Genomic DNA, 17,422 nt, shown 5'->3' on the forward strand with positions numbered 1-17,422 from the left:
AGCTAAGGTGGCAAGAATAATATGGTGAAGGTCTATCCCAGGGGTTCCCAACCTGGGAGCCTCCAGATGTTGCCGAACAAGAACTCCCATCAGCCCCAGCTACAGTTTATTGTAGCTGGGGCTGATGAGAGTTGTAGTTCAGCGACATCTGGAGGCCCCCAGGTTGTCTATACCATTATGCCTGGTGTGGCTAGGGAGAAGTTTTCTGTCTCATAACAGAACATAAGTCACACAGTGAACTTGATTGGAATAGACATAGGACTAAGAAAGGGGGAAGGTTCTTCACACAACACATAACTCATTGCCACAGGATGTGGTGATGGCTGTTGCTTTATATGACTTTGAAAGGGAATTCCAGAAATTCATGGAGAATGTGCTATGTGCCATAATAGCTAAACAGAACCTCCACAGTGAGAATGGAGGAGAGTTGGTCTTGTGGTAAAGTGTGCCGTCGAGTCAGTGTTGACTCCTGGCGACCACAGAACCCTGTGGTTTTCTTTGGTAGAATACAGGAGGGGTTTACCATTGCCATCTCCCATGGAGTATGAGATGATGCCTTTCAGCATCTTCCTATATTGCAGCTGCCTGATAAAGGTGTTTCCCATAGTCTGGGAAACTTACCAGTGGAGATTCGAACCGGCAACCTCTGGCTTGCTAGTCAAGTCATTTCCCTGCTGTGCCATTAGGTGGCTTCTGGTCTTGTGGGAATGAGCATGAATTGTCCCCTTTGCTAAGCAGAGTCTTCTTTGGTTTGAACTTGGATGGGTAACTACATGTGAATGCTGTAAGATATTCCACTTAGGGGATGGACCATAGCTCAGCGGAAGAGCATCTGCTTTATGTGCAGAAGGTCTGGCATCCCAGATAGGGTTGGAGGAGACTGTATCCTTGGAGAGCCACTGCCAGTTCGTGTAGACAATGCTGAGCTAGATGGACCAGTGACCTGACTCGATACAAGGCAGCTTCCTATGTTCGTGTGAGAGGCAGTATTCCCTGAATACCAGTTTTTTTTTTCCTGGAAGCAACAGAAAGTTATAGGCCTTGAATAGATGGACCTTTGGTCTGATCCAGCAGGGCATTTCTTATATCCCACAGAGAATTCTGAACTCCCTCATCAAAATACGATTCTCAGGTAGCTAATATAAGCCACCTCCTACCACTATGACTACTATTTATATACTGCTTTTCAAAAAATGTTCTCAAAGTGGTTTGTGTAGAAAAATAAATAAGATGGTCCCATGTCCCCAAAAGGCTCACAATCTAAAAAGTACATAAGGCAGACACCAGCAACAGCCACTGGAGGGATGCTGTGCTGTTGTCAGATAGGGCCAGTTACTCTTCCCTTACTCAATATATGATATTGCACCACTTTAAAAGGCACCTCTTTGCTTGGTTAGCAGGGAAACCTGATAAAGATTTGTAAAGATGCCCACAATGACTAGGAGTCCTAGTGCAGTCTTGGAGCCTTTCCCTTCGCTACTGCTAACAGAATTCATCTGCATATCTTAAAACTAGCTTCTTGGATTGATTCCCAAGACCAAGTTCTGCTGATCCAGAGCCAAATGAAACTGATCAAGGTAGAAAATATGCATTCACTCTGCTGAGACAATTCACTCAGAGGAGGCCAATGGTAGACGTTATACACTTCTTGTTCCAGAGGACATCATTGGCTTTGATCACCTTACTCTGAAGTTGTTCAATGGCCATATTGATTGACTGATTAAGTGCCATCAAGTCGGTATCAACTCTTAGCGACCACATAGATAGATCCTCTCCAGGATGATCTGTCTTCATCTTGGCCTTTGAGGTATCTCAATGGTGCATTCATTGCTGTCATGATCGAGTCCATCCACCTTGCTGCTGGTCGTCCTCTTCTTCTCTTGCTTTCAACTTTCCCCAGCATTACGGACTTCTCAAGGGAGCTGGGTCTTCGCATAATGCATTTCAAAGTATGCTAGTTTGAGCCTGGTCATTTGTGCTTTGAGTGAAAAGTCTGGATTGATTTATTCTAGGATCCTTTTTTTCTTCTTTTTTCCTGGCTGTCCATGGTATCCTCAAAAGTCTTCTCCAGCACCAAAGTTCAAAAGTGTCAATGTTTTTTCTATCTTGTTTCTTCAAAGTCCAGCTTTCACATCCATAGAGTGTCATGGGGAAAACCATGGTCTGAACGATTCTAATCTTTGTAGGTGTAGACACATCATGGCATCTAAATATCCTTTCCAAGGCCTTCATTGCAACCCTACCAAGTGCTAGTCTGCGGCGTATTTCTTGACTGCTGGATCCTTTACTGTTGATGGTCGATCCTAAAAAGCAGACGATATCCACCACGTCAGTGTCTTCATTGTCAATTCTGAGGTTGGTTGCTGTACCCATTATCATTAGTTTAGTCTTTTTGACATTTAGTTGTAGTCCCATTTTTTCCACTGTGCTCCTTGACTTTCATTACTAGACCGTGCAGATCATCCACACTCTCAGCTATCAGAGTGTCATCAGCATAGTGCAAGTTATTGATGTTTCTTCCTCAGCTTTAAAAACACACTCATCTTCTTCCAATCTAGCTTCTCTCAGTATATGTTCAGCATATAAATTGAATAAAGAAGGACAAAGTAGACAGCCTTGTCTTTCCTTTGCCGATCTGGAACCAATCTGTTTTACCATGTTCTTTCTGGACTGTGGCTTCCTGTCCTGTGTATAGGTTTCTCAATGAGATGTTCCGGGACGCCCATTTTCCTAATGATATCCCACAACTTGACATGGTCGACACAATCGAAGGCTTTTCTGTAGTCAATAAAGCACTTATTGACTTCTTTCTGGTATTCTTTGGCTTTCTCAATTATCCAGTGTGCATCAGCATGATGTCTTTTGTTCCTCGGCCTTTTCTCAAACCAGCTTGAACATCCGGCATTTCCCTTTCCATGTAGGGCTCTAATCTATCATATAGGCTATAAGGGCTATATTATCTTTGCATGCATACAGAATCTAACCCCTAGGAGTTGAGTCTTTAGCACTACTATATGAACATGCCAACTGCATACATACATTTACTTAGGAGCAACTGATTTCATAATGTATATGCATCTTCAGCAAATGGCAAGATAAAACAGAGGAGAAATCTGATGTCCTTGGGTGGCAGCCAGAAGGCCATGTTTTGTTGTGTAAACAGTACAGGAACATACCAGCTCATGCACAGAAACTCCAAGGAGAGTTTGATTCAACTGCAGTCAACCCTAGAGAGAAATCTGCACATGATTTTCTGCCCAGGCTGTGTTAGCTATTGGGTGCTCTCACCAGATCATGGTAGTGCAGAACACCTCTGTGTTTTGGGACAGAAGGTGGGAAAATTTGCTAACCCTCTTAAGAATTTAAGCAGCTTCTCTCTGCGCAAGCAACAAGCATTGCATGGTTCAGCTCTCACTGTTATTACTAACAAACCTGCTGTGGTCTTATCTACGTCATCTCTGCCCACCTAGCTTCATTTCCCATTGATATGCCATCTAGGCAGCTTATCTTTCCAGATGGCTGAAGCAATATTCAGCAGGGGCCAGAGGCACTTTGACTTCTGAACTTCGTATCAGGCTATTGTTGAGGGCAGCTGAAAAGCAATTTCCTAGAAAATTATGATCAAGCACTTTTAAGTGTTGTCCTAAAGGATCAAGTGGTTCTCGCCCTGCTGTTTCACTTTTTTGTGCATTGCCTTTTAAGTCTTGCCTGCATGGGAAAGTTCCGGCATGCCTCTAAACAGAGGACTTGCCCCCCCAACAAAAAATCTGTATAGCTCATGTAGACTACTCAGGCATCTTTCCTTCTAAAGAGTTTGGGTGGGGCCATAGGTAGAGCATATTATTTGCACGTGCTCCCCCATGTCAAAATCTCTGTGTATGTGGAGAGCTAATACATCACACAGTAAGCTTGGCTAGAAGACTAAGGTGCCCCCCTTGACACGGGAACACTTTCAAGCAAACAAATCTCTGATACATATGAGGGTGGTTCACACAATCACTACTTGGGTAGGAGACGCATCCTACCCAAGTTCAGGAGTTTTGCAATTGTGTGAGACTGCCAAGTAAGGTAGGAGGTGGGGAGCTGGGTTTGTTCTCCTATCTCATTTCAAATCTGGGGATGGTATCTGAGTAGAGTGTGCTCAGCTGGAGCTAAGCAAATTATCAAGCTCACACACAATCACACACAAAAAGGAAGTGCACACAGCTCCTGAATGTGGGTAGGACATGTCTCCCACCCAAGTATTGATCGTGTGAATTGCCCTATTCTGAAGTAGCACAGTTGGCCAGCCTAACTTACCCCACAAGATTGTTGTGAGGATGAAATGGGGACAAACCCATGTATACCCCCCACAAACTTTATTTATTTAATACAAATAAATGTATTAAATAAATAAAAATAAATAAACTCCTTGGCAGAAGGATGGGATGCAAATGAAACAAACAAACAAAGCAAAAGCAGATGCCAGCAAGGCCTGTCCAGTGCTGATCATAGATGTATATACTACTTTTCAATAAAACAAGTTCTCAAAGTGGTTTACACGGCCAAAAAAGAAGAAAATGGTTCCCTGTCCCAAAGGGGCTCACAACCTAAAAAAAAAGAAAAGAACTCATACAAGGGACATACCAAGGAAAGCCACTGGAAGGGATGCTATGCTGCGTTGAAAAGATACAGTTGTGCTTCCCTTGCTAAACAGGAGAACCACCACTTTAAAAAGTGCCTCTTTGGCCAATTAACTGGGATACTCTAGCTCCCCCAGGCAAGTGCAATGCAAAACACAGTAATATTTAAACAGTAAACAAATTACTAAAATGCATGACAATTAATGCCCAGCTGCCTTTAGAAAGTGGACAGCCCTAAGCTAGAACTGATGCTAGACAGCCCTAAGCTAGAATGAACTGAATCATTCTAGAACCAAGTTCTTTGTGAGGCTGCTATGCCTCATATTAGAAAAATCTGGCAGTACCAGCAAGTCGTCATACTTTTAGCTTGCCATAAATCTCCCACGCATGGTGTTGCAATAATATACAAATGTTGCCAAAACTCTACAACTTGCAAGGGCTCATTACAATTGCATAGCAATGAAAAGCAACTGAAATCAATCTGGTGCCTGGGTATAATTATATTCCACTCTTCAGCCAAGACTGGCAGACAAGCTTATAACTGAAATCCACAAACACGTACACTGTATTAGGGAGCTGTAGGGTTGTTTATGGTGCTGTCTTCTGCCCCTGGAAATTGACGATATAATCCAGGTACCAGGATCTTTGCTCCAGAGCAGGGATTCTGAAGCTCAGGTCCTCAGATGATGTTGGACTGCAATTCCCATAATCCACAGCCACAAATGGGGACCCCAGGCTGAGAGCTTCTGTTCTAGGAGGCGGCGGCTGGAGGACTTTGGAGATGTCTTGTGGTAAAGATGCCAGCCCACAGAAGCAGCCCTTTCAATGATCTGTATTCAAATGAAAGCCACTGATCACAAGTTTATGAAGCAATTACTACATGCTAACCCCTGCTAACTGAGCAAAGAGGCACCTTTTAAAAGTGGTGATTCCCTTATATTTAGTAGGGGGAGAGCAACTGGCCCTATCCATCCCCAGCACAGTGGCTGTTGCTAGTCTCTATCTTATGTTTCTTTTTTAGATTGTGAGCCCTTTGGAGGAAGGGAACCATTTTATTTTATTTTTATTTCTCTATGTAAACCGCTTTGGGAACTTTTGTTGAAAAGCAGTATATAAATATCCGTAGTACCACTACCATTACCAATATTTATATATTAATTTTCAACAAACGTCTGCAAAGCAGTTTACATAGAAATTAATAAATAAATAATAAAGATGATGATGCTGTGCTGGGGTTGGAGAGGGCCAGCTGCTCTCCCCCTGCTAAATATAAGACTTACCACTTCGAAAGGTGCCTCTTTGTTCGTTTAGCAGGGATAAATCTACTCAGTTAGTAGTAGTAAATGAAGTTATTTTCTTGCTTATGTGTTTATGCACAGAAAAAACAAGCTTGTATACAGAATGCCAAATGCACAAAAGAAACACACATAGTCAATAGTATCTACATCGCTATGTGAATCTATTCAGCTAGCATGCAGATGCCTAGCAATGAAACAATAAAATATAGGTAGTTTTTCTGTTGCAAGGGATTTGCTGGTAGCATGATTAAATAGCATCATGCATGATGAATGAACCCTTCACAATCTCTCTCTCACTGCTTTTCACAACAGGCATTCTTATCAAGTTGCCACTTTGTTTAAATTTTATGGCTATGAAAATGTGGTTGACAGTGATCTGTCCAGACCAGCCAGAGAGCTTGCAGCCAGGGGCGTAGCTAGCAGGGAGGGGGCCCGTGTTCATTCCTCTCTCTGGCGGCCCCTCAGAGTGAGGGAGATACTGAATAAAATAGGGAGGGGTGGAGCTGGAGGGCCCTCAGGAGCTGGGGCCCCGCGTTCTTTGAACCCTTTTGCTCAATTATAGCTACGCACCTGCTTGCAGCTGAAATGAAGACCCTACTCAAAGAGCAAGTGGAGCATCCATCCCATGTTCCCTCTAACAGCATCCCGTGTTCCCTCTAACAGGGATTCTCAGATGTTGATGACTACAACTCCCATAATCCCCAGGCAAAAGCCATTGCAGTTGGGGATTCTGGGAGTTGTAGTCAATAACATCTGGTAATCCCTGTTAGGGGGAACACTGCATCCATCCATATCAACACATGCTAGCTAGAGTCTTGCACTGACCATGTCAGACCATGAATCCTGATTGGCAGCTGCTGTGTGGGGGTCTCTTTTCCAGCTCTGCTGCTTGAGGTTCATTTAACTGGGGATACTAGGGATTGAATATGGAGCTTCCTGCATGTAAAGCAAGACTGTACAACTTCAGCCCTCCAGATGTTGTAGAATTACAACTCCCATCATCCCCAGTCACAGTGGCCAATAGTAAAGGATGATGGGAGCTGTAGTCCAACAACAGCTGGCAGGCCAAAGTTGTGAGGCCCTGCTCTAACCCTAATAGAGGGAGGATACAATGGTATCCAAAAAAAAAAAAAAAAAACACCCCAAGAGAGCCAAAAGGACCAAGAGTCACACTCCTCCTGTCGATTGAGCTGTCGATGACTGACCAGGAGAGAGATCTTGGGGTTGTGGTGGACAGCTAATTGAAAGTGTTGTCTCGGTGTGTGGCAGCTGTGAAAAAAGCTAATTCCATGCTAGGAATCATTAGGATGGGGATTGAAAATAAAAATGCTAATATTATAATGCCCTTGTACAAATCTATGGTGCGGCCACATCTGGAGTACTGTGTACAGCTTTGGTCACCGTATCTTAAAAAGGATATTGTAGACCTGGAAAAGGTGCAGAAGAGGGCAACCAAAATGATCAGGGGCCTGGAGGACCTTCCTTATGAGGCTAGGCTACAGCATCTGGGGTTCTTTACCATGGAAAAGAGGTGACGAAGGGGAAACATGATTCAAGTGTATAAAATTATGCATGGCGTGGAGAGGGTAGACAGAGAGAAATATTTCTCCCTCTCTCACAACACTAGAACCAGGGGTCAACCTATGAAACTGAATGTTGGGAAATTTAGGACCAACAAAAGGAAGTACTTTTTCACACAACACTTAATCAATCTATGGAATTCCTTGCCATGGGATGTGGTGATGGCCACCAGCTTGGATGGCTTTAAAAGGAGTTTAGACAGAACCATGGAGGACAGGTCTATCAATGGCTACTAGTCTGATGGCTGTGGGCCATCTCCAGCCTCGGAGGCCCAATGTCTCTCAATACCAATTGCAGGGCAGCAATAGCAGGCGAGAGGGCATGCACATACCGCTTGCCTGTGGGCTCCCCAGAGGCATCTGGTGGACCACTGTGTGAAACAGAATGCTGGACTAGATGGGCCTTGTGCCTGATCCAGCAGGGCTGTTCTTATGATTCCCAACTGGAGATCCTCCATCAGGCCGACTAAGGCAGTGTCCACCCCATAGCCTGTCTGAAAGCCAGTTTGAAATGGGTCAAGATAATCTGTTTCATCCAAGACCGGCTGGAGCTGTCCCAATCTGGATCAGGCCTCCCAATGGCTCTTTGTTCTGAGCAGGGTAGGTCCTTCTGTGAGGCAATGTGAGGCAGTCACCTCAGGCACAAGGGTGTGGAGAGGTACAGGGGGCAGCAATGCTGGGGCCCTGCTGCCCCTCCACCTGCTCTGGGGGTGGGGGGAAGGCCCATTGTCACTAAGTGGAGCTTTTATTCTAAGAAAAATAGTAGCTGTGGGAAGACCCAATCCAGACTGGGACCGTTGTGGGAAGAGAGGGTCAATCCCACCCCCATGCCAAAGTCTTGATCCGATTTATGCTCATCACATGCTTGGAGTGGCCAAACTGAGATTCTCTAGCTGTTGGACGACAACTACCGTCATCCCCAGCTGTAATTGCAGCTAGGGGTTATGGGCGTAGCAGTCCAAGAATAGCTCAGTTTGGCCACCCCTGGTCTAGCATGACTGTAAGAGGCCAAGATATGAATCAGACAATCATATCTGATTGTCTGGGTTTCACCTCCACCATACATCTATTTTTTTTAAAGTGTTTCTATAAACCAAGCAAAGAAATATAGGAAACTATATTACATGTCCTAGGAAAGTCTCTCTCTTTCTGTTTTAGCCCTGCTCTGCAATGCGAAGTTAATAATACTCACCAATCTTCCAGGGTTGTTCTAAGGATTACAGCAAGATAACATATGAGAAATGCTTTGAACACAATAAAGTACTATACAAATGTGATACAAGATGTTCATGCTGATGTCAGCTAGTTAAGATAAGTTCCAACCTTGCAGGAAGGAATAGATGCACCCCATGACAAGCAACTCACACCTAATGATCCAAGTTCAGAAGTTCAGGATATGGTGCAGCCAAGTTTGGAACACAGTGTACAGTTATGGTTGTCCCATCTCAAAAATATCATCACATAGCAGGAAAAGGTGCAGCAAAGAAGTCAATCAAAATGATCAAGGGGACGTGCACCAGCCCTACAAGGAAAGGCTAAAGTGGTTGGGAATTTTTAGTTTAGGAAAAAGATGATGGGTAAGAGAGGGAATGATAGAGGTTTATAAAATGAGGCATGGTTCTGAAGCAAGTGGACACAGAAAAGTTTTTTCTCCTCCTCTTACACTAGAATTCAGACGCATCCAATGAAAGCAATTGGCAGAAGACTGAGGCCAGAGAAAGTCAAGTCCTAGTTCAAACAATGCATAGTTTACTTATGGAATTCATTGCCATGAGGCATGGTGATGGATATCAACTTAGACGGCTTTAAAAGGGGATTTGACACATTTGTGGAGGAGCAGTCAATGCCTACCAGACACCATAGCAATACAGAACTTTTGGGTTCAGGGCAGGATACCACAGGAGATGAGACCAGTTACTGGGGAGCAACAACAGAGGAAGGCTTCATGCCCCAATTGTGGGCTTCCCAGAGGCATCTATAGCCACTGTAGGGAACAGGGTGCTGGACAGGATAGAACTTTGGTTGGACCTACAGGCTCTTACAATATGCTGAGTTCAGCTGAAGCAAGCAATAAGGAGAAAACATGGCCATTAGGTGGCATTCTATGTTCCCTGTAGGCTAGGTCTATTCTTCAACCTGCATGGGTGCCAGCAGCCCCAATGCATTGTCCCTGGCAGTAAAACTCAGGACTAGCCGGGGGTTCTCAGGCGGGTTCTGTTCAAATGAGCTCAACAAAGAATTATCTCTACTGAAAGTATTCCAGATTGCTGGCTAATGGGCTAATTTTGAAAAGGAGGATTTAATGGGTCCTAGCAGCAAGGCAATCTAATTCCAAATAGTCTCCACATGTGGAGAGCAGAGTCCTCTGTCTTCTTGGGAACACAACACTGCTAACATCTGGCCATATCTCTGACCAAAATGTACTACTACTTTCAGTCTCAACTTATGTTGTATATCCTTGCTGGGCACAGCTGCTTATGCTAGGCAGAAACTGTTAACCAGAGGTGGGACTGTTTAAAGCTAATGCTCATGTACTTACATCGAGAAACCCAAGCACACATCAATCACCTCCAAGATAAAAGCAGAGGAAAGAAACAGCAAAACCACAACAGTGATGGCATTTTCCAAGATAACATCATGTTTCTTAATGAGTGAAAAAAAACATTTAATTGGCTACATTCTCATATTTTTTGTCTTGATTGTATTTATTTAGATATACAGGTGCCACAAGAAGCAACTGAGTAAAGCTTGCAATCCTAAATACCTATTGAACATGCTGGGATTTATTTCATTTTAGGATGGGGTTTAAAATCAGTAATATAGAAACCAGTTCTGTAGAGGTGCTTTGACAGAAACAAAACTGGGAAACGGTCAAATCTAATCCTTTGCCCCAAGGCAGTAGTAGCCTCAACACAATCCCCTCCCTTCTCCCAGAATTATCGATATAATCTATAGTGGGGGTCCTCAACCTTAGATTCCAGATATTGTTGGGTTATAACATTTGGGAATCAAAAGTTGGAAGCCACCGATCTATATCACTCCCATGAATAGACAACGGGGGTGAATAAGAACCAGACAACGCAAGAAATTAAGTCAAATTTACATGCTCTGGGGAAGACAACAAACCCCAAATGAGACTCAACCCTTCCTGACCCTAAGGAGTCATGAAAGCCCCAAATACAAATGGTAACAAGAAGATGATTGCAGAGCTTTAAAATACGGGAGGGATTAACAGTAAGTGCTACCTGTTTGTAGAATTAGCAGCTGGCTTTATAGCTGTGCTCCAAGCTGGAATCTGGCACAATAGCCAACAGTGACATAGCTAGCAACACAGAGGCACAAATACACCTTGAGTAAGCCTCCCCTGCTACTAAGACTATGGGCTGTTCAAACAACTGCTCTTTTGCACTGAACTTGCTAATAGCAAGGCTTTGATACAAATACAAGCCACTAGCATCTTTTATCCCATAGATTTGTTTTAGCAGTTCCATAACACATAATTTGAGGTACTTATCATAATTTGTAACCTTCGTTAAACCCTATTTGAATACCTGGTTCTCCGTCCTCAACAGGCAAGTCCAAACAATACAACTATTAGTTTGTAATGGTGTAAAATAGGTATCCACGGAATAAGCAGAGCTGAAACCAGATGCCTATTGCCTTGGTTCCTTTTGATAAAGGAATGCCACAGCAGAAGTACAGCTGCTATGCAAACAAGCTAGCTGAAGTGAAAGTCTGAGAAATGACTGTGGACTAGAACAGTAAATAAAAGTTCCTCAGTCTGTTCCTATGCATATCTACTTGAAAGCAAGTCCTACTCTATCCAATGGTGCTTACTAAATGTGCATTGGATTGCCACCCCTAGAAGTTTTTGTAAGCATTGCAAGAGGCAGATGGACAAGGCTGTGATCTCTCACAGCACTTGCTCTGGTTAGAAAAAAAATTAGTTAATTTTCAAACTGGCTCAGTGGCAAATATACAACTCAAGGTTACAAGGAGGGCTTGCTAGAAGTCTGGAAAGGCAAGTTGCGCTGGACAAGACTTTCTTGATTTACAACTTGATCCATGAAACAATTAAGCCAAAATGCTTTAGGCAACTGAATCCTAAATTTCAAAGGGACTTGCTTCTGCATAATCCAGGGGTGGCCAACCTGAGGCTCTCCAGCTCTTGTTAGATTACAACTCCCAATATCCTCAGCTGTTGTATAACAGCTGGAGAGCCTCAGGTTGGCTATGCCTGACATAATGGTGGACATACTGCACAGGAGTACATCAGTCCAGTAATATTATGTGCATGCAAATTACACAATGGTACACAAGAGTAAGCCTATTGTAAATTATAGGCTTATTCTTGTGTAATGTAATTTGTGCAATTTTTGCATTTGCACAATCTGCATACACACAATGTTACTGGGTTGGTGTATCTTTGCGCAGTATATCAACCAATGTGTTTAGGATTAGGTTGTTAGCCTGTGATCCCATACCCATTTCTTTGGAGACATGTTTCATTGAAATAAGACTATTACTATCCTAGCTGAAGGAGATCTTATGTAGTCCAGCCCAGTACAGACCTCTGGAAGATCAATGTAAGAAATCCAGAGTTAGAGCATCTCCAACAGATGGCTGGCCAACCTCTACTTGAAGACTTCTGGAAAGAGAGAGCCCCCATCCTGCAACTCCAGTCACTGGTTCCATTGTCAAATTGTTCTTATTATTAAGACATTTCTCTGAATATATAACAAACATCTACCATCTTGGAGCTTAAGTCCATTAGGTGTGGTCCTGCCCTCTACAGAACTTGCTTCCAGTTAAGTGGGGTTTGAATTAAGGTTCTTTAGGATATAAAACATAAGAATTGCCTTGCTAGATCAGGCCAGATGTCCAGGTGATCCAGAACTATGTCTCCAGCAGCGGCAGCCAGAAGATCCTGGAAGTTCACAAGCAGCATGTGAAAGGAATATCCTTCTCCTATAGCATCTGATATTCAAGAAATAGACTGCTTCCAATAATGGAGGTTCCATTTGGCAATTCAGCTGTAATAGTAAGTCTGTTGATAGACCTATCCCCTGTGAATTGGTTTAATCCTTAATCATCAAACCAGTTGTCATCACCATGTCTTGTGGTGGTAAATTGCATGTTAGTTACTTCAACCTTTCAAACAAGCTCATAAGAGTCACTAGCCCACAAAACATTATTACTTTTTCTAACCATCTTCACCACAAAACAGATGGGTCATTTGTGGCACTCAAGTCCTAGAAAAAAGAAAACCCCATTCTATTAACATTTACAAGGATTTTCCTATCTGGATATGTATTCTGGGCACAGAGCCCAAGTCTAGGCACATTTACTTGAAAGTAAGCCCTACAGAATTCAATAGGCTTTACTCCTAAGTAAGCATGCAGAGAATTGCTTATTACCATGCCATTGACTGGCACTTAGGAGCAGGTCAATAGCCAGTCACAGAATAGTCTTCTTTTGAAAATATGGACAACACTGGTAGATCATGAAAACAGTTGTGTTCGTGAAGCAGATGCAGGTGATTTCAGGTACTACCAAAGCACTGGGAGCTCTGGTATAATCTTCCACCCACATTCACCACTGAGTTTAGAGTATTACAGGAGTTGGGGGGGATGCAATTCATTTGTACTCCTATTAGCTATGGAGCTCAAGAAAGGGAGAAAGGAGTCAGACTCATTTCCCTCCGTTCTTCAAGCTCCATAGCTACTAGGGATACAAATGAATTGCATTTCCCCGCCCTTCTCAGAACTCCTGTAGTACTGTAAATTCAGTGACTGCGACTTCCTTGCCCTTATCCTAACCCCCGTTATCTAAAGCCCTCAATTCAAGCAAATCTGCACAAAATCAGATTTACAGCTGAGTAGAAGTCTTAACTACAGCCTTTTATGGTCGTGGTTAGACCTGTAACTTAAATGCTGCTGTCACAGGTTTTAAAAGAGAGAGAGAGATTGAGGAATCGAGGAATGCAATTTATGACAGAGAGATAGTCACTTGTGGAAGAAAGGTGGTTTTTTGGGCTGCCCGTTTCTGTCCTCTCGCGCCCTTCCTTTATAGGTCCATAAAGAGGTCGGTGGACGGGTTTTTCGGGACTCCATGCTGGCTGGCCATTTTCCTCCCTCCCTTGGCTTGCGAGAACGACACGAGGCTAGCAGAAGCGCTGGCGACCGTTCGTGGCCTTGAAAACAGCTTCCAGTCAACGCAGAGGCTTCGAGCGAGTCCCAGGCCCGAGTCCAGCCAAACTCGTGGCGTCTTTCTGTCCCTCCCCAATCAACCTCGCGTTGGCTTTGATGCCCTCTCTATCGAGCAGGGCCGGCCTTCTCCTCTCGGGCGTCCTCCTCCCTCAGCCAGCTAATCCAGCCCTGAGCGGCTTCCTCTGCCAGGCCTCACCTGCCCTGGGATGGTTCCCCAGCCCGGGACTCGCCTCCAACCCCCCCGCCCTCCGGGCACAACCGCTCTCTTTCCCCTAGTCCAGCAGCTCCGCTTTCCGAAGAGGTGAGTTCACTTCGCTCGGAGTTCTTTAAACAAGGGCCTTACCTGAGCGCGCCTCTTCCAATGGCTGCTCACCTGAGGGCCAGCTCTGCCCAATCAGCTCGCAGCTCGTCCCTCTGCCTTCTATTCTCTAGTGAAAGAATCCAGCTTCTCTTGGGAAAGTTACCTGTAGGCGCCTTTAGACTTTGCTGCTTCCCTGCTCGGAGCCCTAAACAGCAGGGGGAGGGAGAGCGAAAAAGCCCAGAGCCCAGCCAGTCTTCTTTCCACATGCGAGGGGCGGGGAGAAGGGGGCTTTACCTGTCCCACTCCTACCTCCGCGGCTGGCTGAGGGAGAAGTAGAGGGGGGGAAGAAAAGCAGAATTACCAGTAGCTCTGGTTCTGCCGTCCCGGGCGCTCGCTCTCACACACTTACACACACACACACATACACAAACCTTTACCTGCACAGACTTGAAAGTCCAGTTTCACCAGAGAGACTGAGGCACCTGGAAAAGGGGAGAGAGTTCATTGGATCAAACATGTCACAAGAGACGGACAAGTAAGTGATCACAGCCAGCTTGCTGCTTTTGCTGCTCCTGAACGGATCAACTGGTTGGTTGTGTTTTTTTTTTTCCTTCCTCGTGTTTTTTTCTTCAAAGAAAACAACAATCTCGGTGGTGGACCTGCTGGGATTATATTTCCTCCTTTATAAAAGAGGTTGAATAGCACCCATTGGAGAGCTTGCTGGATTCAACCTTGCTTCACCCTCCTTTTCTACTTTTTAAAAAAAATATTGGTTTGCAATTCTCAGTGCTTCTTCCCAAACTTTGGGAAATCTTTGCGCTATACAGGAGAACCTTTGCCTTCCATTTCCTTCAGGGCCTACAGATGAAAAGCGATTCTTGGCTTTTGTGTATGAATGCAACAAAAGAGCTTTTATATTGGATCAGAAACGGCCATCTTCTTCCCGTTCTCCTTGCACTTCTGTATGTGTATTATGGGACAGACAGATGCAGAAGGCATTGCTCTCTGAAATCTTTTATTTTGAGCCGTTTGTGGTTTGGGAGAAAGATTTCTGCAATCAGAAAATAACTTTATTGTTGAAGGGTGTATATGAATAAGTGGCGTAAGAGGGTTTCTTCCTTATCAAGAGGGAGGAAGTGATTTCATGCAAAATTTTTGATTATATTTTTCAATAGATTGCTTTCATTAAAAAAACAACAGGAAAAAAATCTCAATCCACATGACATTGAGGGTTTTCCACTCCTAGATGAAAACACCTATGGTTCCCTACCTTAAAATCTGGCTTATTCTTAAAGAGCAGGGAGATCTGCTCTGCTCTTTCCTAAGACATTAGAATTATTTAGAAAACCACTGGCATGTATTATTTGTGCGCCTTGAAATAAGCACTAAATCCTAGTATTTAAGAAAATGTAAACCAAATCAAGTAGTGTTAACTTTGTAAAAGTTCCCTTGAACATGCCAATGCTGAAGGACACCATGATTCTGGGACTAATGTGTGTGTACAGACTATAGATTAGCTGGTTACATTTGCCTCTCCTTTAGCCTGCTTTGGGATCCTGTACATGTGCAAGGTGGAGTGGCTACAGACATCCCCTACACAGATTGTATTTCTCTTCCTTTCAGATGCTCCTTGTAGTTTTGTCTGCTGAGATAAAATGATTCCGGTGATGCAGGGAGAGGTGATCAGCACCTTGCAGGGGCCTGGGTCTTGAGATCTGGAATAGATTCTGCCCTGCACCTTTCTTCTGAGCCTGTGCAGATATTTGCCACACATGTGTACACTCAAAAATAAGTCCTGCACTGGAGTTGTTGCCCTAGGCTGACCTATAATATACATCTAGGAGAGAAGGAAGAAGAAAGGAGGGATTGATGAAGTACAGTGATGGTGCAGATCACAGACTGAGTTTTCAGTGCTTGACAAATCTCTAATATGAGAAAGTTGGTTGGAGGTGGGTGGGGAAGACTGACTGAGTTGAGAGTGGAGGGAGGGGAACATCAAGTTCCTGGCAGGGCAAAACCCCTGTATGGCCAGCCATCAAAAGTTTCAAAATAAGGGGGCATATTGAGAACACTGAATGGGGAGTTTTGCTGCAGTTTCATACATTTTTAACAAGTGGTTCTAAATTCTAAACTAAATTGTGCTGGGGATTGCAGATATAGATTGAAAGGTGGTGGTAATCCTGATATGATAATCCCAGATGAAAAGGGATGAGCCTCTTCATTGCCCCTTGGAAGGTTCTGATTTTGACCTGTGGTGCATTCTTGTGAAATAAGGTATGGCCGTTATATTCTGGTATAAAGGACAATTGTTTTTAAAAAGGCGTTTGATTGGTATCAGATACGTTGTGCATTTGCTTGGGTGGGTTGGTCGGTCCATTAGCATTTACTGAGTGTTCAAGTGTAGGCCACTGCACACCTTTGGGGGAAGTGAAGAAATGGGTTTTTGAAATGCTGTATGTTTTACTCTTTGGGTCTACGTTTACAGATACGTATACAGGCGATAATAATTTTACAGACAAAAGTTGTATGATTTTAATGCTGACACTAATTTGTGTTACACGAATACTGAGATCCCATGAATATTTAAGTGGGCTTAAATTCCACTGCATGTGTGGGATTTGCTTCTGAATCAATGTGTATAGGACTAGGCTGCAAGACATCTGATACAAGTAAGATGTCATTTATTTGGTGTGAGAGGTTTATGCAAAGTTTTGAATTTTTCTTTGGGAGAAATGAATTGTTCTATATAAAGTGCTAAAGGTTTGCAATTAGCCATTGAGTCCTTAAAATTATTTGCATGAGATAAAAAGAACCTTGCACTCCTTGCATATTTCGTAATCGATCAAAGCTGCAGAATAGATTTTTTTACATTATCTGTGGTTCATACTTTGTAAGATCACTCTGATGACCACTTTCTAGTCCAAGTTGTTGGTATCAGTAGAAGGGACTCTTAAACTTTGTATCGCCCCATTTCGTTATTCTCTTGTCAAAGAGGCCTGCACGCAAGAGGCCTGCTTGAAAGGATTCTTCTACATTCAGCGTTGGCTTCTTTTGCATTTTGACACAGCAGCACTAAATACATGGGGAAAGAGGAGCTAGATGGGGTAGGCAATTTCTCAGCTTGCACATGCAGTAGATTATGCAGACGCTTGTCAAGAAAGTACTATTTCAGGCTGGCTCAGTGCTGCCTTGGATGCAGGTGTTGTTATAGTTCAGTGGTCATCTCCATTTGCCCTTGAAAAGGCCTTCAGCATTTCCATGCATTGTTTTTCTTGCAGTTTTATGGAAGTTGTGAAAGTGCCCTGTGGTCCCCAATTTAAGGATCCAAATCATTCTATAATGTCTTTCAAGGTGATTGTACCTTTTGTTTTGTGATAGCTAATTTTTTTGTAATGCTCTCTTATGTGAATTT

At 43.6% G+C, this 17,422-nt stretch overlaps 1 protein-coding gene and 1 long non-coding RNA gene across 3 annotated transcripts in view; one reads left to right on the top strand and one right to left on the bottom strand.

Moving 5' to 3' along the window:
• The window catches only part of LOC128323911 (uncharacterized), a 31,517-nt gene extending 16,927 nt beyond the window's left edge, over nucleotides 1-14,590 (bottom strand). The window contains exons 1-3 of the long non-coding RNA XR_008306524.1: nucleotides 14,448-14,590; nucleotides 14,053-14,331; nucleotides 5,185-5,452 (exon numbers count right to left, since the gene is read on the bottom strand). This is a non-coding gene — a long non-coding RNA (uncharacterized LOC128323911). The remainder of the gene's footprint in view (nucleotides 1-5,184; nucleotides 5,453-14,052; nucleotides 14,332-14,447) is intronic.
• Nucleotides 13,320-17,422, top strand: part of GRHL2 (grainyhead like transcription factor 2) — a 133,133-nt gene continuing 129,030 nt past the window's right edge. For both annotated transcript variants that reach the window (XM_053247847.1, XM_053247848.1), the window contains exon 1: nucleotides 13,320-14,545. In XM_053247847.1, the coding sequence (XP_053103822.1) occupies nucleotides 14,526-14,545 (20 nt within the window). In that variant the 5' untranslated portion in view covers nucleotides 13,320-14,525. The remainder of the gene's footprint in view (nucleotides 14,546-17,422) is intronic.

Source organism: Hemicordylus capensis, chromosome 4, assembly GCF_027244095.1.
Source record: "Hemicordylus capensis ecotype Gifberg chromosome 4, rHemCap1.1.pri, whole genome shotgun sequence".
Lineage (NCBI taxonomy): Eukaryota > Metazoa > Chordata > Lepidosauria > Squamata > Cordylidae > Hemicordylus > Hemicordylus capensis.